Source organism: Musca vetustissima, unplaced genomic scaffold (genome assembly GCF_032173495.1).
Source record: "Musca vetustissima isolate MV318-11 ecotype Yass unplaced genomic scaffold, APGP_CSIRO_Mvet_v1 utg7689, whole genome shotgun sequence".
NCBI lineage: Eukaryota > Metazoa > Arthropoda > Insecta > Diptera > Muscidae > Musca > Musca vetustissima.
The window spans coordinates 123282-150378 of record NW_026876222.1 but is presented as its reverse complement, the minus strand read 5'-3'; the positions used below and the strand labels follow the sequence as shown (position 1 = coordinate 150378).

The window sequence follows — 27097 nt, the reverse complement described above, 5'->3', positions numbered from 1 at the left end:
CAATGGTAGCATTCTTTGGAGATAAATCCGTTAAAATCCAATATTTGGCGGAAGTGATAATTGCTTAAGAATATTTTTTATTCAGCTTCGCGGAATTTATGAAAAAATTAAATTTTACAGATCATATTTGCAGAAACCCAATAGGAAGTTTTATTCAGCTGGCCAAAATTGAATATTATCCATGGAAATTATAATTCAGCTGTGCTAAATTTAAAATTACATATAGGAAATCACATTCAGCGGGACTGAATTCCGTATTTACTATAAAACCCTTATTCAGCTGGGCAGAATTTAAGATTACTAATAGGAAATGTTATTCAGCTGGGCCAAATTGATTACCTATAGGAAACATTATTCAGCTGGACAGAATTGAAACTTACCTACAGGAAACCTTTTTCAGCTGGGCAGAATTGAAGCTTACCTATAGAAAACCTTATTCAGCTGTGCAGAATTGAAGCTTATCTATAGGAAACCTTATTCAGTTGGACAGAATTGAAGATTACCTATGGGAAACCTTATTCAGCTGGGCGGAATTGAAGATTACATATAGTACACCTTATTCAGTTGGGCGGAATTGAAGATTACCTATGGGAAATCTTATTCAGCTGGGCAGAATTGAAGCTAACCTATAGAAAACCTTATTCAACTGGGCAAAATTCCAGATTACCTATATGAAACCTTATTCAGCTGCGCAAAATTGAAGCTTACCTATAGGAAACCTTATTCAGCTGGGCGGAATTCCAGATTACCTATATGAAACCTTATTCAGCTGGGCAGAATTGAAGTTTACCTATAGGAAATATTATTCAGCTGGGCAGAATTGAAGCTTACATATAGGAAAGATTTCTCCGCTGGTCAGGATTGAAGATTACAAATAGGAACCATTATTACGCTGAGCAGAATTGAAGATTACCTATGGGAAATCTTATTCAGCTAGCCAGAAATGAAAATTATCTATAGGAAACCATATTTAGCTGGGTACAATTGAAGACCACCTATAGAAAATCTTATTCAGCTATTGGAAAAAAAATTCAGCTGGACCGAATAAAAAATTACATATAGGAAATTTATTCAGCTGGAAAGAATTCCAAATTGAATTTGTACATATAGGAAACCTTATTCAGCTGAGCAGAAATGAAAATTACCTATATGAAATCTTATTCGCCTGGGCCGAATTGGAGATTATGTGTAGGTAAACATTTTAGCTTTTCAGCAAAGCAGAAATGAAGATTGCCTATAGAAAATCTTATTCAACTGGGCTGAATTGAAGATAACCTATAGAAAATCTTATTCCGCTGAGCACAATTGAAAATGTCCTACAGAAAATCGTATTCAGCTGATCTGAAGCAAAGATTACGTATAAGAAATCTTATTCAGCTGTGTAGAATTGAAGATTACCTATAGGAAATCGTATTCAGCTAACCTCAATTGATGATTGTCTATAGAAAATCTTTTTAATTGAGCTGAATTAAAGATACCCTATAGGAAATCCTATTCAGCTAAGCTGAATTAAAGATAAACTGTAGGAAATCTTTTGTAACTGAGCTGAATTGTTGATATCACTTAAGAAATCATATTCAGCTAGGCTGAATTGAAATTAACCTATAGCAAATCTAATTCAGCTGGGCTGAATTAAAGGAAACCTATTAATAATTCTATTTAGCTGAGATGAATTAAAAAATTTCCAATAATTGATATTCTAAAAAAAATGTCCATTACTTTATGTAAAGCAATTTAGGTCATTTGTCTAATTAATGCCCCCCTTTGGGTAGCCACTTAGACCACCAATCGACTTTGTCATGCGCCCTAATTTCCAAAATTGTAAACACAAATGCTATGATTTTCAAGTACCATTGCGCCTACATTACATTATAAATAAACAAAACTTCTTCCATCCAGGTGTACATAGATAATTACATACTTGATGAAAATTACCTCCTCTTAACTCGCACTCACCCATCCTCAATTGCCTGCCCCCATCCTCGTCCCTTAACGCGTTCTTCAAATCACAACATTTTTTGTTTATTTAACACCCAAAGTATTTTGTAATAACCTTCATAAATCTCTGTTGTTCTACTCAACTCACACTTTACGCTTCACACACCCATACACGCATAGACGACGTTCGCACACGGACCCACACACACACACACACACTCACACTTTTCTATGTCATTTTACATATTTGGTAAGTGCAACAGTTTCAATAGCACAACCACCACCAACAACAACAGCATAAATATTTCCAATAGATATGGGGGTCTGCTGATTTTTTGTAAACAACTTAGCAATGTTTTGTCATTGTGGGTCTAACCCACATCTTCTTTCTCTGTGAAACATTCATCCGTTCCCTCAGTCAGTCCGCCAGTCATTCTTTCATTCATTCATTGATTCGAAAGAGTTGTGACATTATGTTGCTGCTTGTTTGGTTCATTGGTTGGCTGCCTGAGCATTCAACCATGTCATGTAGCGCCGCCATCAATGTTGTCATTGTTGTCGCTCGGTCGGTTATTCCGACGATGGTTGGTTGTTTCATTGGTAAAATCGGTTAGTTGAAACTGTTGTTTCTGCTGTTGCTGCTGTCATCTGTTGTCATTGTTATTTGTTTTTATTAGATTTGCCCTCGAAAATGTAAATGAAAAATAAAATACCCCGCAACACATGTTGTGACAGTCAGTCTGTCCGTTTGTCGTTTTATGAGTTTCAATGTCTTTCTTTGCCATACCCTACATTGAGTTGTGTTAGAAAAGCTTGGTTGAATTGCAGATTTCATATTGAAAATCTAATTCAGCTGGACTGAATTGAAGATTTCCTCGGGAAAATCTAATTCAACTGTGCTGAAATGAAAATTGTATGTAGAAAATCTTATTCAGCTGAGCTGAATTGCAGAATACCTATAGGAAAACATGTTCAGCCAGGCTGAATTGCAGATCACTCTTTGGAAATCTTATTCAGCCACGCTGAATCGCAGATTAACTATTGGAAATCTTATTCAGACGAGCTGAATCGCAGATTATCTATATGAAATCTTAGTCAGCCATGCTGAATTACAGAATACCTACAGGAAATCTTATTCAGCCAGGTTGAATTGCAGATTACCTATTGGAAGTCTTATTCAGCCATGCTGAATTGCAGATTATCTATAGGAAATCTTATTCAGCCAGGCTGAATTGCAGATTACGCATAGGAAATCTTATTCAGATAGGCTGAATTGCAGAATTTAGCTCAGCTGAATTGCAAATTACTCCAGGGAAATCATTTTCAGCTAGGTTGAATTGCAGATTACCCATATGAAATCTTATTCAGCTACGCTGAATTGCAAATTAACCATACGAAATCTTATTCAGGGGATCTAAATTGAAGATTGCTTAAAGGAAATCTTATTCAGCTATGAACAAGTGAACATAATTGCAGATTTTCCTTATAGAATTATATTCAGCAGAGCTGATATATTATTCAGCTTCAATTAAAAATGGCATACAATTGATCTGAATTAAAGATTTCATGTTTAAGTTTTATTCAGCTGGGTTGAATCGAAGAGTACCTATTTGACTTGGTTGATTTGAACATAACTTATAAAAAATCATATTTAGCTGGGTTTAATTGAAGATTGCCTATAGGAAGTCATATTCAGCTGGGCTGAATTGCAAATTTCCGGATAGAAATCGTATTCAGCTGGGTTGAATTGCAGATTACTTATGGGAAATCTTATTCAGCCAGGCTGAATTGCAGATTACCTATAATAAATCTTATTCAGCCAGGCTGAATTGCAGATTACCTATTGGAAATCTTATTCTGCCGAGCTGATTTGCAGATTACCTATATGAACTCTTATTCAGCTACGCTGAATTGCAAATTAATCATATGAAAAATTATTCAGCGGATCTAAATTGTAGAATGCTTAAAGGAAATCATATTCAGCTATGAACAAGTGAACAGAATTGCAGATTTTCCTTATAGAATTATATTCAGCAGAGCTGAGTTTCAGGATATATTATTCAGCTTCAAATAAAAATGGTATACAATTAATCTGAATTAAAGATTTCATGTTTAAGTCTTATTCAGCTGGGTTGAATCGAAGAGGAATTCATATTCGACTTGGTTGATTTGGACTTCAGCTGGGTTTAACTGAAGATTGCCTATAGGAAGTCATATTCAGCTAGGCTGAATTGCAGATTAACTATAGGAAATCTTATTCAGCTGAGCTGAATTGAAGATTGCCTATGGGAAGTCAAATTCAGCTGAGCTGAATTGCAGATTCCTTATAGGAAATTATATTCAGCTGGGCTAAATTGCAGATTCCCCATAGGAAATCTTATTAAGCTAAGACGAATTAAAGATTACCTATAGGAAATCTTATTCAGCTAAGCAAAATTCAAGTTTACTTATGGGAAACTTCAGCTAGGCTTAAAAGCAGATTTATTTTATAAAATATTAACTAGCTAGACTATGTAAAGGTTATAGACCAGTCGACCATACCGTCTATAACCTTTACTTCTTATTATTGCATTTCAAATATTTTTGCATATTGATTTCATTTGTTTATCTCTCTTCTTCTTCGCTTGTCCTTTCTTGCAGATAGCCCCCAAATTGATGTCTATGAATTTCTAACAGAGGCCGAATTGCAACATTACTACAATGCTGTCAAGTAAGTATCGACAATAACAGAATATGAAAAACTTTTAACAAGAAAATATAGAGGGGGAGGACCCGGGGGTTGGCAACTGTATCGATTAGAGACATTTTAGTCACCCACATATTTTACGCATTCCAGCCAAGCCATGTGCATCCGTTAGACATTTGAGAGTGCCACAATATCCAAAACAGAATCACCCAAACGAACAATGAATGCAAATGCAAAGCAGTGGCAGCAAGCACAAGCAATCAAATCAAACAAATTCATCCCACTACATTGCTTCTCCAGCAATACCGCACCAACACTACCACAGAACAATGCATCTAAAAAGTTCCAATGTGAACTCTGAGTGCAATGTGCGCTGCTGCGTTTGAAGGCAAAACATTTGACTTGTTGGTGTGTTTTTTTCTGTTTTCTTGTTACAGTATCATGTCTCAATATAATGGAGCGGAATTGAAGATTTCGTAATAGAAATCTTATTCAGCTGGGATGACGTGAAGATATCCTATGGGAAATCTAATTTAGCTGGCCTAAACTGCAGATAACCTATAGAAAGTCTTATTCAGCTAGGCTTAATTGCCGATTACTTATATGAAATCTCATTCAGCTAGGCTGAAATGCAGATTGTCTATAGGAAATCTTATTCAGCTAGGCTGAGTTGCAGATTACCTTTAGGCTGAATTGCAGATTACCTATAGGAAATCTTATTCAGCTAGGCTGAATTGCAGATTACCTATAGGAAATCCTATTCAGCTAGGCTGAATTGCAGATTACCAATAGGAAATCTTATTCAGCTAGGCTGAATTGCAGATTACCAATAGGAAATCTTATTCAGCTAGGCTGAATTGCAGATTACCTATAGGAAATCTTATTCAGCTAGGCTGAATTGCAGATTACCTATAGAAAGTCTTATTCAGCTAGGCTTAATTGCCGATTACTTATATGAAATCTCATTCAGCTAGGCTGAAATGCAGATTGTCTATAGGAAATCTTATTCAGCTAGGCTGAGTTTAGGCTGAATTGCAGATTACCTATAGGAAATCTCATTCAGCCATGCTGAATTGCAGATTACATATAGGAAATCTTATTCAGCCATGCTGAATTGCAGATTACATATAGGAAATCTTATTCAGCCAGGCTGAATTGCAGATTACATATAGGAAATTTTATTCAGCTGGGCTGAATTGCATATTACCTATCAGAAATCTTATTCAGCTAGGCTGAATTGCAGATTACCTATAGGAAATCTTATTCAGCTAGGCTGAATTGCAGATTACCTATAGGAAATCTTATTCAGCTAGGCTGAATTGCAGATTATCTATAGGAAATCTTATTCAGCCATGCTGAATTGCAGATTACATATAGGAAATCTTATTCAGCCATGCTGAATTGCAGATTACATATAGGAAATCTTATTCAGCCAGGCTGAATTGCAGATTACTTATAGGAAATTTTATTCAGCTGGGCTGAATTGCATATTACCTATAGGAAATCTTATTCAGCTGGGCTGAATTGCAGATTACCTATAGGAAATCTTATTCAGCTAGGCTGAATTGCAGATTACCTATAGGAAATCTTATTCAGCTAGGCTGAATTGCAGATTACCTATAGGAAATCTTATTCAGCTGGGCTGAATTGCAGATTACCTATAGGAAATCTTATTCAGCTACGCTGAATTGCAGATTACCAATGGGAAATCTTATTCAGCTACATTGAGAGTCGTATTTAGCTTAACTGAATTGCGGAATTCTAGAAAACTTCAGAAAATTCCCATTACTCAGCCAACATGACAACCAACCACTGTGTAATGGACCCATATTGTCCCATGATTGAAAGTATTTTTCTTTATTTAATTCTGTTTTGCCTGAGCTTGATCTGTTTATATAGTGTTTCTTTGTTGTTCGCCTTCTTGCTGTTGTTGCCGTCACTGCGAACATTTCCATTTCATACTCTTACCCACACACACGCACATTTACATTGAGATTCTTTACCTTTTTTGTTGCTTTCTTCCATTCATTCGATTTCTTTTCATTTTTCATTTTTACACAGAGATGAACTTAAGATTACAAATGCCTCACAATTCAAATATGCCACCGATGAAGATCTCAAAAGCATCGGTATGTCACGACCGGAAATACGACGTTTACGTAAATTCTATGAAAAGCACTTTCCACATGGCTACTTGAGCAAAATCAAGCGTTTGCTGCAGGCACCCACAGCGATTGGCGGCAAACGGGAGGAGAATTCCGGTTGTACACCCAGCGCCACCATGGCCAGTCCTTCGGGTAGCCTAAGTGGTACATCAACGGGCGGAGCCTCGTCAAAGGCGAGCAGCAGTTCACCGAATAAGGCACCCAACAATAAGCACATCATTCCCGCCGATGCCATCAGTGTTAACAAACAATTGGGCACCGGAGAGTTTGGCATCGTACAGCAGGGCGTATGGACGAACGGATCGGAGAGGGTAGGTATTCGAACAAACACACGCACACACAAAAGACGATGGAAAACATGAGGAAATGAAATGTTAACAAGTAGCATGTCTTCTTCAAATAAACATTTCCTTTTTTCGAAATCAATTTCATTCATGTTTTTCTTTTGTCCGGGAGGACAAAAATAGAGAATCAATTTACGAAGCGATATGAAACCAAAGTGATTTAAGTTGTAGTTATTTTTTTTGTTGAATTGGATAATTAATTTAACTTGGTTGAATAACAAGATTTTTTTGTGGAATTTTCTTTACAACTTTGCTGAATTGCAGAATATCTATGGAAAATCTTATTGCAGACATTATAAAGGAAATCTTATTCAGCCGGGCTGTATTGCAAATTACCTATAAAAAATCTTATTCAGCCGGTCTGAATTGCAAATTACCTATAGGAAATCTTATTCAGCCGGGCTGAATTGCAGATTACCTATAGGAAATCTTATTCAGCCGGGCTGAATTGCAGATTACCTATAGGAAATCTTATTCAGCCGGGCTGAATTGCAGATTACCTATAGGAAATCTTATTCAGCCGAGCTGAGTTGCAAATTACACATAGGAAATCGTATTCAGCCGAGCTGAGTTGCAGATTACCTATAGGAAATCGTATTCAGCCGAGCTGAGTTGCAAATTACACATAGGAAATCGTATTCAGCCGAGCTGAGTTGCAGATTACCTATAGGAAATCTTATTTAGCCCTGCTGAATTGCATTTTACTTATAAGAAATCTTATTTAGTGGGCTAAATCGCAGAATTCCAATGGGAAAACATATTCAGCCGCGTCTAATTGCAGATTACCTATGGAAAATCTTATTCAGCTTAGCTGAATTGCATATTACTTATAAGAAATCTTATTCAGCTTAGCTGAATTGCAGATTACCTATGGAAAATCTTATTCAGCTTAGCTGAATTGCATATTACGTATAAGAAATCTTATTCAGCTTAGCTGAATTGCAAATTACCTATAGGAAATCTTATTCAGCCGGGTTTAATTGCAGTTTACTTATATGGAATCTTATTCAGCCGGGCTGATTTGCAGATTACCTATAGGAAATCTTATTCAGCCGGGGTGAATTGGAGATTACCTATGGAAAATATCATTCAGCTAAGCTGAATTGCAGATTAGCGATAGGAAATCTTATTCAGCGGGGCTGAATTGCAGAGATCCCAAAGGAAATTTTATTCAGCCGGGACGAATTGTTTATTAGATATTTTTATTCTAACATTTAATATTTTTCTATTTTCTACAGATCCAAGTGGCCATTAAATGCCTCTGCCGCGAACGCATGCAATCAAATCCCATGGAATTCCTTAAGGAAGCTGCTATTATGCATTCCATAGAACATGAAAATATTGTACGCCTCTATGGTGTGGTATTGGCCACCGATTCCCTAATGTTAGTCACAGAATTGGCCCATTTAAGATCATTGCTGGAATGTCTCAAAGACCCTGGACTGAGAGTGAGTTTTCTCACCGTACCAACACTGTGTGAATTTGGCCTGCAAATCTGTAATGGTATGCGTTATTTGGAGAATAAAAGATTGATACATAGGTAAGACATGGAACGAAGTCCACAAGCCCGTAGCAAACAATTATAATTTTTTTATATCTTGCTTACAGAGACTTGGCCGCCCGTAATATATTGGTATTCAGCAAAAACAAAGTAAAAATATCCGATTTTGGTCTCTCGCGAGCCTTGGGTGTCGGCAAGGATTATTATAAGACTAATTTTAATGTTAATCTCAAACTGCCCATTGCCTGGTGTGCCCCGGAATGCATCAATTATTTACGTTTCACAAATGCCTCAGATGTGTGGGCTTATGGTGTGTGTTTATGGGAAATGTTTTCGTATGGTTTTCAACCATGGGCAGCATTGACCGGCCTGCAGATACTCGAGGCCATTGATGCTCCTAATTATCAGGTGGGTGAAATATTGAAAAATGTTCTTGGATAATTTTAAAAAATTTGTTTTTATTTTTAGCGTCTGGAACAGCCGGAATGTTGTCCCCGAGAATATTATACCCTTATGATGAAATGTTGGCAAGATGATCCCTCAAAGCGGCCCAAATTTTCGGAGATTTATGAAATGTTACCCGACATGAAGCCAGAACAATTAAAGGCTGTTGCCAATTGCCTAGAGGCCAAAACCAATGAGCATTTAATTTATCGTCAAAATGAGATTATCACAGTATTGGATCGTAACACCGGTACACCCTATTGGAAGGGTGTATTGAATTCAGGTAAAACGGGATTTTTTAATCCATCCAATACCGTGGCATATGTCGAAGGTCTTCCAACTTTAAATAGGTAAAAACAATATGAAGCAAATATATAGGGTTTCCGACAAGAGGTGGTGTTTAGAATTTCCCGGAAGCTAACTCTTTTCAAGCTTCCGAGGGCAGTAAAATTTCATGATTAGAAAATGAACCTGAAGCCTGATCATGCTGGCCATTTTATCTAATATTATTTTTAATTTTGAACGGCATATCTTCCTTATTTATCTTCCTTTTTATTTTATGAACAAAAAAACATCTGGCCATTTATCTCTTTGAACTCCAAAAAAACACCTCTTATTGGACCCCCTATATTACCCCCAAAATATATTTCAAGAACTTCAAATAATCTAATTCCCTTGCAGAGATACATTTACACGAAATGCCAATGAACGTAGCAGTAAACGTAAATTACGCACTGAAATGATTTCCAAACCTCAAAACGATTTTAAACATACCGGCCATGTTGGCATCGATGGAGCTTCCTTTGGTGATATTGCATTTTTAGGTACCACACAAAATGTAAGTCCTTCAAAGCAACCTCTAAATTTTTTTCTTATATTAAAATATATTTCGATTTCTCCCCCACAGTACAATCACGTGCCACGACAAATAGTCACCCCCTACAAACCCTCTGAGGATATTGAACAAACACCTCTGCTACTGCCACCCACACCAACTAGTCCTGACTCATTGCAAACAGCAAGTGGATATTTCGCAGATGATTCATCGCATCACAATTCCACGATGAATCCCTCATTTATACCCTCCACCGAAAATACACCCAAACAATTTAGTAACAATGGTCAAACAACAACATTTGAATTTCCCTCCAGTAATACAAATCCGTTTACTCACAAATCTATGGATGATAGTACTTCATCTGCATCGACATTGGCATTACAGAATAATAATTATGGCATTGAGGCCAAGGAGAATTTGCTATGGCGTCATTCGGCGATTACAAATGGTTCATCGGCAACAGGTGGCAGTGGTGGTGTTCAATTTGAGGAACCTCATGAATATCATGAAATATCCGATGATGAAATAACACCCGACAAATTAGATTTTGGTCCTTCGCTATTGGATGAAATTAATTCAATGTTTGGTTCAATGAGTGCCACGGCGTCATCATCAAAAAACTCGGAATCTGAGTCACACAATAATAAGCGTAGTGATTTCTCCGATTTAACCTCAAAGTTAATACGTAAAAACAGTGGTGGTCACAACTCCAAAAAATCGAAAAATTCCAGTGGCACTGTTAAACCCATTTCGGTCAAGGATGAAAAGATACTCAATCAGGCCATTGAAATTGCCAATGAAATTAGTGCCAGGTAAATAACTTATTTTTAATTTATTTTTATTAAAATAATGAAATTCCTTTTTATGTAGATCCATGTGCGATTTGGTTTCCGATCAAACACCCTCCACCCAAAGTCCCAAACGAAAATTTAGTTTCCGTTTTCCCCATCTAAGTGGTGGCCATGGCAGCAGCGGCAGCGGTGACAAAAGCCATGGTTCTAGTCTACATAGTTCAGGCACAAGTGGCTCCACAACTAATGTCAACTCTTTGTCACCACATTCGAAAAAGAAAAACTTCACCGAAGAACTGAAGAGTATACCAGATTTACAGGTATGTTAAGCTCAATGATTTTATGGGGAAATTTAAAAAATATATTTATATATAATCGAGATGTTTATGAGGCAAAGTTTGTCGTTAGATATGGGATGTGGATTCCAGCTTTTGAGAATCCACATCAATAGAAAAAAGGGACAATGTAGAAGAGGCGAAATAGGTTCCGCTAAATAAGCGACCCTAGGTTTTAGGTTACCCTAATCTAAAAGTGATACCTGAGCGTCTCAAATCTTTTTCCAGAGCCATCATACTGAGTAAATTTTCAAGGTGTATTTTTGTGGTACTCTATTGAGGCGTAGATTTTTTAAAACCATATAAAAAGAGGCGTAGATTTGTATACCCTTCACCACACTGTGGTACAGGGTATTATGTATTTGTGCATATGTTTGTAACAGGCAAAAGGAAACGAGATAGACACCTGGTTCTTTTTGAGAATATGCATAAAATCACTTTCTGAGCCGATTTATGCATGTCCGTCTGTCTGTTCATGTTAAATTGTAAACAAAGTACAGGTCGCATTTATGATCCGAATTGGATGAAATTTGGCACAGGTCACATATTTGGCCCAAGGACAAACCCTATTGAAAGTTGGAAAAATTGGTTCATATTTAGATATAGCTCCCATATATATTTTCGTCCGATTTAAGGTATAGCTCCCATATTATTTAGATATAGCTCCCATATATATTTTCGTCCGATTTAAGGTAAATGGTGCACCTAAGTCCCTATATATCCTTCGATTTGCACGAAATTTGGCACAGCGTACTGAACAAAGTCTAAAATAATGTGTGCTAATTTTCGTGAATATCGGTTCAGATTTAAATATAGCTCCCATATATTTTCGTCCGATTTTATGTAAATGATGCACCAAAGTCCCTATATTTCATTCTATTTGCACGAAATTTGGCATAGATTACTGAATTAAACCTATAATTTCTCTAAGGCTCTATAAGGCGTAGATTTTGAATCAATACTTTTTACAAGGCTCTATAAAGCGTAGATTTTTAAACAATACTTTTTCTATGGCTCTATAAGGCGTAGATCTTTAAACAATACTTTATCTAAGGCTCTGTAAGGCGTAGATTTTTAAACAATACATTTTCTAAGGCTCTATAAGGCGTAGATTTTGAAACAATACTTTTTGTAAGGCTCTATAAAGCGTAGATTTTTAAACAATACTTTTTCTAGCGTAGATTTTTAAAGAATATTTTTTCTAAGGTTCTATGAGGCGTAGATTTTTAAAGAATATTTTTTCTAAGGTTCTATGAGGCGTAGATTTTTAAAGAATATTTTTTCTATAAGGCGTAGATTTTTAAATAATACTTTTTCTATAAGGCGTAGATTTTTAAATAATACTTTTTCTATAAGGCGTAGATTTTTAAATAATACTTTTTCTATAAGGCGTAGATTTTTAAATAATACTTTTTCTATAAGGCGTAGATTTTTAAATAATACTTTTTCTATAAGGCGTAGATTTTTAAAGAATATTTTTTCTAAAGTTCTATGAGGCGTAGATTTTTAAATAATACTTTTTCTATAAGGCGTAGATTTTTAAATAAGGCGTAGATTTTTAAATAATACTTTTTCTAAGGATCTATAAGGCGTAGATTTTTAAATAATACTTTTTCTAAGGATCTATAAGGCGTAGATTTTTAAGCAATACTTTTTCTAAGGCTCTATGAGGCGTAGATTTGTAAACAATACCTTTTCTAAGGCTCTATAAGGCTGTTGATTTTTAAACAATACTTTTTCTAAGGCTCTATAAGGCGTAGATTTTTAAAGAATACGACTTATTTATCTCGAACCCACATGCTTAGTTTTTACTAAGGCTTAGGTCGAACATTCATAAATCTTTTTAGGCTTAAATAATATATGGTATTTTAGAAAATTGTTATTAAGTAATAATTAATGAAATTACATTTTCTCTATTTTCTCTTTCTCTCTCTTTTTGCTCTCACTTATAAATTTGCCTTATGGTAAATAATTTTCGTATTAATCATTTTGAAATTAAAATTATGATTTATTTTTTAAATTATTTTTCGTTATTATATTTTAAATTATTATTTTGTGTTCATTACCAAAGTGTTTTCGCTCGATATCGAGTGACATGAACACAACCATTGAGACAACAACTGGCGATATACGCATACCCTTATTCGATAAAGAAAGTTCCGATTTTTGTTTTGAGAAATCGCGTGAAATATTGTCACGTCCTTTACAATTTGGTAGTCGTAGTTCGTTTACGGCACCAACACCACCGCCCTCGCTTGAATACACGGACGCATTTGCCCATGAACACGGATCACAAGCGGAACAAAGTCCTCGTCAAAAAGATAAAAAATCGTTGTCGGAAAATTTGCTCGATATTGAAAATACATTGAAAGCATTGAATTTAGATTTTATGCACACCTATACCGACGTGGATAAAAATGATTCGGATGAGACAATACTTAATGACCAATTTTCAAGTATTGTTTCATCGCTTGATGATGAGATAAGTAGTGCAACGGGTAGTTTGAATTCGGCCACCGTGTATAATTATCAAAATGGCAAACATACAACAACTACAACATTTGATTTTAAGGCCGCCACCAATCATTTAGATAAACATTTACAAATGATGAGTTCACAGGCAGGGGGAGGGCATCACATAAATAGTGGTGGCGGTGGTGGTAACAGTAATAAGCAACAACAACAAAGTTCCCATGACAAGAGATCAAGTACACCAGATACAGGATTTGCATCCAGAGATACCATATCATTGTCCCGTCGTAGTAGCCAGAAGTCTAGCTATAGTCCTCAGGATAGTTATTTTAGTCCCAAGGATTTAAGTTTCCCCTCGCCCAGTTTGTTGGGCAGTAGCGGAGGTGGGGCAGGCAATGGAAGTGGAGGTAGTGGTGGTGGCGGCGGGGGCTATGCCAATTATAAGGCGGAAATTTTCAAATACGGTGATGATAGTTTGGTTTCACCCTTTCGCTCCGGCATGCATAAATCAAGCAATACTTCTATATATTCCCCCAATCAGTTGCGAATCGAAGAGAACATGGATAACTACAATGGCATACAAATGCATCAGTCGCAGCAGCAGCAGCATGAACAACATAGGCGTCGTTCCATGTCTTTCACCGATCATTTAGATCGTGATGCAGCTGCTGCGGCAGCTAGAAAAGAAAAACGAAGCAATAAAACAAAGCAATTATCCCTAGATCCACAAGATATACAACATCGTCCCACAAAGTCTTCCTCTTACAAGTCGCGTTCAGTAAGGGCTCGCACCCTGAGACGTTTAAGCTATAATCCCATGCCTCAGGTGGCCACCAGTTCATCAAGCACCGATGAGGAAAGTGATATGGATCGTAGTATTGCTCGTTCAGAGTGTGATATACGCTCAAGGACCTCAGGGTCGGGTAGCCTTTACCCCAGGCGTAGACGACAAGCCTATAATAGGAAAGTTTTTTCCGAATCCATACAAGATGATCGTGATGATATTCATAATCGGAAAAGTAAAATATATGGTTCAAATGCCAGTATTAAATCCGCACCCCATTATAATTATGGTGGCGGCGGCGGAGGAGGAGGTGGTGGTTCTTCGCGTAATCCCATGGTTGGTTTGGGTGCATCTTCCAATTTACAACAACGTAACTATAATCGCAATCCCTATGAGGAAACATATCCATATGAGGAAAGGTTATATGATTTTGGTGGCAATGCTGGTGGTAAGCCAGCCAAGAAGGGGGGCTTCAACTTACCCATACTAAGTAATAAAGCCCCAAAAACATTCCAAGTTTCGGGTATTACCCAAGGTTCAGGATCGGGTTCATCTTCGGCCTCTTCAACGGCTGCACCGTATTCTCGAAATGTCATTGGCAATTCATCGGTATTTCAGGAGTTTGATGTTAGCCGTTTGACGGGACGTAGTCCACCCTCGGCCTATAATGATAATACGGAACACAATACGGGGGGTAATTCCACAAACGCCGAATTCCAGTGGCCAGAAAAAATCCATGCTTCCACAGTTAAACAAAATGATATGCTGTGGCGTCAGCAGCAGCAACATTCTTCCGGCTATGGGGCAGCAGCCGCTGCTGCGGCAGCTGTTACTATCACCAGTGTCAATGATCATCATCCTTCTTCCACATTGAGTTCTTCCACCACAGATAGTGATCAATTTGAATATCGTTTAGGTTATAGTGCACCCCATCACCATCATCTACCTCCGAGTCCTGCTCCATAGCTACAGCGTATGTTAAAATATTTTCTAAATTTACTTTGAGATTATATGCATTTTGCAGCGACAGCAGCAACAACAGAACCAAATCCATAATCACCCATCCATCAACCCCCATACTCTCATTTTTCTGACCATTGCATCCTGACCACACATAACTAAAGAATTTATTCCAAAAAAAAAATACAAAAATAACCGTTAGAAGAGTTTATACAAAAATACAATCAAGACAATAGTTGCTCTCTCTGGAAATATCCAATAAAAAACAACAAAAACAAATATATCCTATCTCTCAAATATTAAGGAGTGCCTTACAAAAATAATAAAAAAACACAACAAACACAAAATCATAATGATCATCAAAAACAACAACAACATGAACAACCAAAAGAAAGCACAAGCAAGAATTTCTGCAAAAACCAACCGAAATAATTATTCATTATATTACAATAACAACAACAACAAATCAAAAGGGTTTCTATTACACTGTAGAATGTTGGGATAATAAAAAAATATCCTTGTGAAATTTATTGATTTTTTGTAGCTGCAACAATATTTGCTAGTTTTTGCAAAGCCAAATAAAGAAAACAAATACTTTTATATTTTTTAAAGAGATTTTGGGATTTATTTGAAGACACCACATTCATCGATATCGAAATAAAACAAACAATTCTCACAGATATGATGTTTTTCACCAAGTGAAGATTATTTTTTATTTATTTGAAACAAAATAATCATTTTAGAATCTATAATTCCAGATAATCCAGAACAGTGATGTAATTAATTAATTCAAAACCGTTTTTAATCACCCTGTAATGGAGAATGTTTATTGGACTTACATAATTTTTATCATCTCCACCAAGTTATTTTCTAGTTTGGCCATCATCCCACTTGTAAAACTATCGTGAAGAACTGGATAAAATTAAAAATCAATTTTTAAAAATGTTTTTTTAACAATATTCCACACCCTGAGAACATTAAATTTTTATTTCATTTAATTACTGTTCCAAATAATCCTCTCAGATTCTATAATTTCAGATATCAAGAAATTTGGAATAGCTCTGAATTGGCATGACGGATATCAATATTAATTCAATCATTTCCCATTTATTTGATCCAGATTTGATATTACCAATCGGGAAACGGGGATTCGTTTATTAGAATGTATATCAATTTCTATGAGAAAGTCGAATGTGAAACATGAAAACGGGTCATAACGAGCCACTGTAATATATGGCCAAAAACTTCTGTGAAGACATGGAAGAAAAAATTTTCAGTTTCTAACAAAAGCTACTTGTTGAATATTGTAATGATCTTGCATTGTATTGCATTCTCACCAAGGCTAAGGCTGTAGTAAATTAAAACCTTCAACTTCTTATAGACCGGATCAATACCAAATTGTCCGATATTCCTCGATTATCTGCTAAATACGATCCTTGATCTTCCAATTTAAATTGTCGATAATTTATACAGACCAGAGACATATTTAATTGACTTTTCTCAAATGGCTATTTTCTGACTAGAATCCGAGGTTTAATTCCCCAATAATATTCTACCATAATCTTTAAATTAGGTCGAACATAACCTCAAAAGCTAGAAATTCAACCATAACCTCAAAAGTTTCAAACATACCCTCCAATAACTGAACAAATTGGACAACATAGTATCAAAAGGTAATAAAAAAAATCGAATCATCATCAACTACAGTGGTATGCAAATGCACCAGTCGCAGCAGCAACAACATGATCAACATAGACGTCGTTCCATGTCCATCACCGATCATTATGATCGTGATTTAGAAAAGAGAAACGAAATAAACATAACCTCGAAAAAACGGGTTCATATTGTTTTACCTCAATAAAGTGGGAATTTAACTTGAAAGGAATAAAAAATCCATCCAAGAAATCCAAAAACGTTGGACAATAACATTTGAAATAACCTCAAAAATATTCAAACATTTCCACAAAAGGTTTCTGGAGGCTATGGACTGATTCCACACAACCATAGTTTCCGAAAATGCTAGATTCTAATCCTATTGAGGCATAATTTAAAAAAAATGTCGAACATAACCTCAAAAAGTATTGTCAATTCCAACCATAACCATAACCTCCAATAATACTGGACAAAACTAATAATTGGCTGTAATCTCAAAAAAAGGTTCGAGCATTACCTTAAACGGGAATGATAAATACAACTATAACCCTCCACAAACGTTAGGAAATAATACTGTCCAGCCATAACCTCAAAAGTCCACAAAATGCTAAGCTTCCCATGTATTGATATTTAATAATAAATAAATGAAATAAAAAAAATTCGAATTTAACTTCAATAATATGAAAACATTGTTTGACAACAACCCAAAAACGCTAGGCACTAAGAATAATTCAAACATAATCTCCAATAACGCTGCGCAATAATAATATTTGTCCATAACCTTAAACAGGAATGAATATCGTTAGCTAAAATGCAAAAAGGCGTAATTAACAAAAAAATTTTAAATTGACTTTTTGAATGAATATTGTGAATGTCAATAAACTACATGTGTTTACAAAGTCAATTTCAATTTTCAATTTTTTGTTAGTTACGCCTTTTTGCATTTTAGATAAAGATATATTAAAAAATAAAAAAAAAATGAAATTAAATTTGAATATTTTTTTTTTATAAATTCTCAACATTGTTCGGCCATAACCTCAACAAAAAAAGAGAATTTCAAGCAACATCGGAAAACATAACCTCAACAAAAGTATGATAATTCCAAGCAACATCCGAAAATGTTAGACAATAAAAATAATACAAACATAAGCTCCAATAACGCTGTGCAATAATAATATTTGAACATGACCTCAAACATAAACTCGAACCAATAATAATGCTCGGTCACACCGTCAAACATTTTCGAATCTAATTAGAAATCCAACCAACATCCAAATGCACTGGATACTGATAATGTTCGAACATAACCTAAAAACTCATACGAGCCATAACCAGGGATGGTCCGTATGACGAATTTTTAGGTTTTCGACTGTCAAAAAGGTGTAAACGTCGAAAATGTCATATACCTGTATAAAATGTAATAAATGTAGTAAACGTCATTTATTTTAATATTATCAGCATATACAGTTGTTTTCAAGAATATATATTATTTTTTACATATATCTGACTATTCCTTACTAGAACTGATAAAAATTTCTAAATTTTTTTGAGAAGGAAAATTTGAAGTTTTATATTAATTTGAGTAAAGCAAGCGTAATTTCCAAATTGATTAATGGAAAAGCTATTTTGTCAAAAACCTAATGGATTTAGGTAGGTTTTCGACGTTTCTGACGTATGTATTATACGTCGGAAATGTATGTCATTTACGTCACAGTTTCTGACAGCCCATCTCTGGCCATAACCTAAAACAAACACTAATATTCTGATCTAATCAGCTAAATACGATCCTTGATTTTCTTCCAATTAGCATTTTCGATCATTTCTTTTTTATTGTCATCTTTAATTGACTTTTTTCAAATGCAAAGTCGGACTTTTTTACTAGACTCCGACTCCAACTCAATTGTTAAACCCGACATTGGAAACAACTTTCAAGATTTTTGAATTTCATGAATAGAATATTTTCAAATGAAAATTCTTGTTTGTTTTTTTTTTTTTAAGGGTCTTACCCTTATAACGAGTGCAATTCGGAAAAATCTTTCGTCTTATATAGGTGATTACAAGTGGTCTCATCTTTGACCTGTTATTCTCATATCAACTCTTTTCAATCGATGTAATTATAGGTACATTAATTTTTTGTATCGATTAGGCTTTGCTAAGAATAATCGTAAATGTTGGTGTCTTTAATCCCAAATTTCTATTTTTTTTAATTTACAAAATCTATATTTAGCAGTATTATTAAGAAACTCTAAAAAAACATGATCTCATTTTATAAAACAATTAAAAAAATAATCACAAAAAATTAGCTCTCAAAGTAAACTTCAAAAGAAATTTATAAAAATTGTGTGAAGAACCTTTTTTATAAAAAAATAAAAAAGCATAAACTTAATTAATTTTTTTGTATGGATCAATGGTATCCCTGAATTTAATCAATCTAATTTGACTGAATTATAAAATAATGTATTCTTACTTGCATATATATTATAAATAAAAAAATGCTACTCATGCCTACTACACACACACATTTAAACAATTAATACATAACAAAAAACAGTGGAGATTCAGAAATTCAAAAAATATATATCTTGAGTATTTGTTTTCCTTCAAATCGCAAACCACTCGATTCGAAAAATATTCAGCCCCTTGTCATGCATAATGGACATGACAATGGCCCGAATTCTACTGTCTATACATAACCTCAACAAATAACTCAAAAACTAACCTAAAAACAAAAAAAATGCAATTCAAACGAATTATATAGTATATAGTACATCTATATTAATCATCATACCTCAAGACTTATGTATTATCAAAATGAAAATTGGAAACAAATTATTTTGGAAACAAATTAAAAACTACAAACTAAAACAACAACCAAATCAAATCTATTTCTCTCCTATTCTAAATTAAAAATGGAATGAAAAATAAAAAAACACACTGTGAGCTATGTCCAAAATTGAAAATTAAAAACAAAAAATACACACCTATAACCATGATTCCTCCTCTACTACCCCTTACGATATACTAAAAACTAAGAATCTCGTACTTAGTTAAGATGAAAAGCTTATATTCCAATTCTAAAAAGAAAACTATTATTGATATTACCTACAAAAACTAAAAAAAAAACTACCTAACATACATACTTACATTCTAATAATTACACTTACATACATATATATTATTAAAAATTAATTATTAAAAAACAAAAACCTATAATATTAATGAAACAAACAACAAATTGATATTTAAAAATAATCGTGTTGCTACAATGCATTAATGGAATTTTTTTGGTGTATGGAATATTGAATTTTGAGGGGGACATGTTTATATTTGTATAAATATTTTTTTATTTGATTTTTTTTTAAATACCAATATTTGGTTATTATTACATTAAACAAAAAAATATTATTTTTTTAAAATATTTTTAGTAAATCCATGATTCAAGATGAGAACTCAAAAAAAAAAATGATTTTTTTTTAAGTAACAAATATTTTTTATATTACCGATTAATGACATTTTTGAAGTTCGTTAAAGGACTCAATTTTTTAATTTAAAATAGTTTGTTTTTATTTTTTTTTTAACTCTTTTACATCCTTTTTTAAAGTCAATGGATTTTTTAATCATTAAAATCGTTCTGATGTTATTTTTTTTATTTCTGATATAAAATGTCCCCCTGAAAATAATAATTTTCCATCCCAAGTTTTCCTTAAAAAAAAAAAAAACAAAACGTATTGAGAATTTTACATACACATACAAACAAAGCATACATATTAAATATTTCATTGTGGAATTGTATTTTATGCATAAGAATTTTTCTAAAAGTTATGAACGAAACAAAGAAGAAAAAAGTTGTCGAAATAAAAAAAATATCAAAGGAGTTACAATTAACCAAATAAAAACAAAAAAACGTTTGCAATACAATATTTTTTCTCCTAAATTTTGGAAAGTCTAAGAAATGGGAAATAAAATCTGATCTAAAAGTCGAATTATTTTCGTTATAAAATAATGAAAGGGTTTCGCAGGGCAAAGGAAATTGTCTAAAGTCCTCATTTCCACATTTATTATTAATCCGCCTCATCAAAACATAAGTTTAGGACCCCAAGTATTGTCATTCGACCATGTCCATGATCAGAAAATCCAATTACTATCGATCTCAAAAAAAAAAAAAAAATGAAATGAAATGGTTTCGCAAGTCCATGAAAATTTGTCTTAGGTTTTAATGAGCAATAAAAACAATGCCCACATTTAATTCGTTCATACCCAAAGTCATCAATAATTTGTCCGATGTATTTGAAGAAAAATTGAAAAATGAACCACATTTTAAGTTCGTTCCCAGTTTTATTGTTATTTTATATATTTAAAAGTCATACAAAACGATAAAAAGCTATAATAGCATCTCTTAAAAATTGTCAGATCTCAAAACTGATTAAGCTGGGTTTGAATGGCTTGAGGTTAGTGGGTTCCAACAAAGACCCCAAGTCTTGTCATTTGACCTTGGATTATGTTGACATTTTTGGAGTTGATTTAGAAGCGTCCGTATGTCTGTCTTGCTGACATACGGACGCAAGTTCGATATTGGAGACAATTCCTCAATCTCAAAAATACCAAACATTTTCAAAATAAAAACGAACAAGTATACAATATACCTGGAACGGAGGAGTATCCGATTTAATACAATCATCGAACAAAGTAATATTTTTTACCAAATTCTTCTGATATTTCCCCCCGCAAAGTGGTCAAACTTTCAAAGCAAATTGAGCATCCGCTTTGGACCAAATTTTGCACATCACCACATTTTTCCCAAAATTAGATTAAATCTATCTGCTATTTATGGTAGCTCTACACAACGAGTAAAAATGTAAATGTCATTTGAAGCCGATTGAGTATTCGATTTTATTAAAATTTAACACATAAGCACTATTATAATTCCTTCTGAGACATATGTTACAACTGTTAACATTTTTGACCCAGAAAAAAAAATTTACAAAATTACATAAACACAATCCCAAAAATAATTAAAATTGTGTCATAAACTCAAAAATATACGAACACAACCTCCAAAAATGTCAGGGAATCATAATGTTTGACCAGAACTTTAAAAAAAAGTACGAACATATCCTGGCGGTAATAACAAATCCGATCAAACCTCAAAAAATATAGACAATGACATTTGAAATAACCTCAAAAATTTCCACAAAACGTTTCTGGAGGCTATGGTTTGATTCCTTACAACCATAGGTCCTAAAAACGCAATACAACAAGTAATGTTGTGCCATACTCTCAAGAAATTTTGAACATAACTTCAAAAGATATTGACAAATGCAACCATAACCTCAAAAGATTCGAATATAACCCCCAATAACGCTGGACAATACTAATATTTGGCCATAAAATACGAATATAACCTGACGGTAATAACCAAACCGATCAAAACCTCAAAAATTGATATACAATAACATTTGACATAACCTCAAAAATATTCAAGCATTTCCACAAAACGCTTCGCGAGGCTATGGTTTGATTCCTTACAACCATAGGTCCTAAAAACGCAATACAACAAGTAATGTTTGGCCATACACTCAAAAAAGTTCGAACATAACCTCAAAAGGTATTGACAATTTCAATTATAACCTCTATGAAATCGAATATAACACCCAATAACGCTGGGAAACAATAATATTTGCTCATAACCTCAAAAAAACGGGAATGATAAATACAACCATAACCACTATAAACGCTAACAACCATGGTCGACCACAACCTCAAAGAAGAAATTTGACTATAACCTGAATAATATTTGAATAAGAAATCCAAGTAACATCTGAAAATATTAGACAATAGGCACAAATATTCGATCATAACCTCCGAACAACGCTAGGCAATAAAAATAAATCCAATATAACCTACAATAATGCTGGACAATATTAATATTAGGCCATAACCTCAAAGAAGAATGGAAAAAATCCAAACATAACCTCAAAAAGCCCTAGTATAATAATGTTCGACCACACCGAACAAATTTTCAAACAATTTTCATTACGTTCCCATCAACATCCAAATACACTAGACCCACTAATAATGTTCGTGCACAACCTCAAACGCCGATCACAACCTCTAACGTAAAAACCTCAAAAAACACTAGGCAACATGTTCGGTCCTTAAAAGCCCACAAATAAAGATTCCAAACAAGTTCGGCGATTTTGAAGATATCATATGGTTTTAATTTTGCATAGGAGGTTTCCGATGGGTTTCATAATCTTAATATAGGTCCTTGCCTTGACATTGTCAGCAAAGGCCTAACCCAATCTCAGATATTTTCAAGACCACCATCCCTTCATTTTCCAATCTATGTGGTTGCCATTTGACTATTCAAATTCGGAGATGGAAAAAGTCGCTGTAATTGAAAAATTTTCAAGACACTCGCATCATTTTCCCATCAAAGGCCTCTAATTTGGCATTTGGGGTTCTCGGAGGGTAAAAAACCAATCGAAGATAATTTTCCTGCATTGTTTTGAAAATTTGTCCAGTCATTTTCTAACCAAAGTGGCACAATTTTGGGGTTCTCGGGGGTTAAAACACCATTCGAAAATAATTTTTCAGCTTTGGCCAATGTTTTGACATTTTGCCCATGTAACGGTCCAATATAAATCCCTAGATATATTTTCCCATTGAAGTTGTCGTAATTTTGCATGAAAGGTCCTCAGAGTGTTAAAAAATCTGCTCGCAGAAAATGTTCATACTTCATGTCAAGTTCCCGTCTTTAAGTTTCAGGTTCGAAGAGGTTAAAACATTATCTGGTAGAAAACTTTCGATAAAGGTCCCTATTTGGTTGTTAAATTTTGTAGACCAAGTAATTTTTGAATTTCGGATTCGCCTAAGGTAAAAGACCTCTTGACAGAAAATTCAATATGGCCTCCAATAGTGACCCTTCAAGAACTTCAAAAGTCTTACTAACGATTTAACCGTTCTGACTTATTTCCATATTGGCCCTTAATATTCCGCACGTGCCCGTATAGCCTCTATATAGAGTTTTCACCCCAATTTGGTTCGGGTTTTTATTTTTTTTTTGGTATCTGGGGTTAAATTTTTCTTCCACTATAACCTTAAAACGTTTTAAATTTGACCTGAACCAATTTTAATTTTTTTATTTCTCATTGAGCCTACAAAAATGTTTATTTTTTCTGATTTGTATACACTTTTATTATATTTTATTTTTGTTATAATTATTTCGATTATATATTATTTATTATTTCATTCTTTTTCTTATTCTTCATTTTCTTAATTTTTTATTTCCATTTTTTCTTTTCTTTTTTTTTACTCATTCTTTCCTACAGGCCATAATCGGTGAAGAAGGACGAGAAGCTTACAATAGTTTGATCGAACGTAAGCACATTATGGGAATTGAACCGAACACCATTACCACAAACACCAACACATGTATATTACGAAAACCCGATAGCGCACAATTCCCCTTGAAATCAGCCAAGACATTGCCAAGACGTTCGTGTAACATCAACAAGGATATGGAATTTGGTATGATGAGTGGTGGATCCACGCATCACATGGAAAGATCAAATTCACACAATGAACATGAATTGGTAATACCACCTCTACAAAATGCACCCCGGCCAACAACATTGCCCACACGAGGAGCTCGTGGTCGTAAGGCAGCTGATTTGGGGTTATTTAGAGATGGAGGTGGAGGTGGTGTAGCTAGCATGGATATCAATAGTAATAATGCCACACACAATAATCGTCTTAGTGATAATATATCACCATGTGAAAGTCCCAGTTATGTGACCAATACTTCGTCTTATAAATTCCCCGAAAAAGAGGCAGGAGGAGATAGGACTCCCGATGCTGACTTAAATCCTCTGCCCGTACCACCCAAGGATGGTAAAAAACACATACAAACCAACGCCAAAAGGCATGTGAGGAAATACCCCCTAATAATACCAGCTAATGGAGTGCAACGGACACTCAACAAGGTAATGGGTGAGGATCAACAATCGGTTCTTAAGACCCTTGCAACAAGTAATGGCGGCGGCTCATCTTCCCTGACAAGAAATATGGCAACTGTACCCACCATAAAACCCTTCAATATCAATAATAATAATAACAACAACAATTGCTCCTCCTCGACCATGGCAGAATATGAAAACACCACCAAATTATCGGTGCATGCTCAAAATGAAAGAACCTATCAAAATATCGGCACTGATGATACAGCCTCTTTACAATTCGAATCCATATTGGAGGCCGATTTCAATAAAGATCAGGTTCTGCAATCACCCGATGTTACCGATGGTTTCTATAATTTTTCCATACAAAAAGATCATTATCACAAGAGTAAAGAAATGGAATTTGAGGCCCAGAAATTGGCCGGAGGCCTATACGTGAATGAGGATGAGCTGCGTAACTTGGATATTGATAAGAATTTGGTGAAGATCAATAAACAAAATATGGAAAATAAGAAATCCAATGAAAGTTTGGAGGTGAAACAAATCACAGCAACAACCACAACATCAACACCAACTCCTCCACCCGTACCCACATCGGCACCCCCCGAGGAGGCAACCTCATTGGAACCTTGTCCACAAAACAATGAAAAATCTAAAAATGAAAATAATTCCCCGGAAAGATCAATGACACCAACAACAACAGTAACAAATGTCACAAGCACCACCACCACCCAGTTATCGTCAAATGCTTCTTCATTGACCCCCCAACTGTCGGAACGTACTGTAAAGTCGGCAAAAACAAGTCTATCACCCTCTTCCAAAGCAGATAATGAGCTTGCTGGCAATGCTCTTTTTCAAAGGGTAAGAGAATCTGTTGACAAGGCCATGGTAAATAAGCCTCTGGAGGGTGCATCCTCCTCCCTGGTGAAACCTTTAACTGAAGCTGAACTATTTTCGGCAGCTGTAAATCGTCTAAATGATTCGAATTCAGTTAGTTGTGAGGATCTTTTGGAATTTTCTGATAAGAAACCGAAGGGCCATGAACGTGGCGTGGATTCTGATGAAGTTCGCATCATGATGAAAGTTTTGGGAAAAGATGTAAGTATGAGTTCTAAGAAATATTTAAATTTTTCAAATAAGTCTTATCAGATAAAGCCTACTCCATAAGCTCTGAGCTCAGAAGTCATCCAATCTACATTGAACCAGTTCGGAAGTAATATTAGTATTATAATATGACTTCCGGATCCATGCTTACCTTAATATATGACTTTCGAAGGTATATAATTTACAGTAGATGACATTCGAAATCATATACCCTTTAGTAAATAATCTACGAAGTAGTTCCATTCTTTATTTTTTACCACCGATGTAACCTAAACCGACCTCAGGAGACCAGAGAAAAACAGACCTCAGGCGATCTGAGGACAATTTTTCTATAGAAAAACAGACCTTAGCCGATCTGAGGACAATTTTTCTATTGAAAAACAGACCTCAGGAGATCTGAGGACAATTTTTCTATAGAAAAACAGACCTCAGGAGATCTGAGGACAATTTTCCTATAGAAAAAGAGACCTCAGGAGATCTGAGGACAATTTTTCTATAGAAAAACAGACCTCTGGAGACCTGAGGATAATTTTTCTATAGAAAAACAGACCTCTAGAGACCTGAGGATAATTTTTCTATAGAAAAACAGACCTCAGGAGACCTGAAGACAATTTTCCTATAGAAAACCAGACCTTAGGTCAATTTTTCTATAGAAAAACCGACCTCAGGAGACCTGAGGAATGGAAATTTTTTCTATAGAAAAACCGACTTCAGGAGACATGAGTACAATTTTTCTATAGAAAACCCGACCTCAGTAGACCTGAGGACAATTTTTCTATAGAAAAACCGACCTCAGTAGACCTGAGGACAATTTTTCTATAATAAAAAAAGAAACAAACATATTTTATATAGTAGAAGTCCTTTGATAATATTCGATATTATATCTAATAATTATTATTTTTCCCTATCTTCTATTTCTTGTAGAGTTCACCCGAACGTTGTCTCAAATCATTGGAATTCATCGAATGGGATGTCCACAAGGCCATTAAAATCATTAAGCTGCAAAATATCCTCAAGGATATGGAATTGACGATGCCTGAAACTGTAGAATATTTATTGAAATATGACTGGGATTTACATACCACAGCGAGACGTCTCAAAATGTCGAAGACTTGATTAACAAA

The 27097-nt window shown here is 34.7% G+C and overlaps 1 protein-coding gene across 1 annotated transcript; it reads left to right on the top strand.

Annotated features, from left to right (window-relative positions):
* Positions 1 to 4541: 4541 nt before the first annotated feature.
* Positions 4542 to 27097, top strand: LOC133338786 (activated Cdc42 kinase-like; the record flags this gene model as incomplete). Its single annotated transcript, XM_061546892.1, has 11 exons — positions 4542 to 4648; positions 6686 to 7100; positions 8372 to 8673; positions 8742 to 9042; positions 9103 to 9428; positions 9760 to 9916; positions 9986 to 10728; positions 10787 to 11027; positions 24243 to 25571; positions 25605 to 25967; positions 26898 to 27097. Coding segments are annotated over 11 exons (4476 nt in total), but the record flags the coding sequence as incomplete, so codon positions are not given.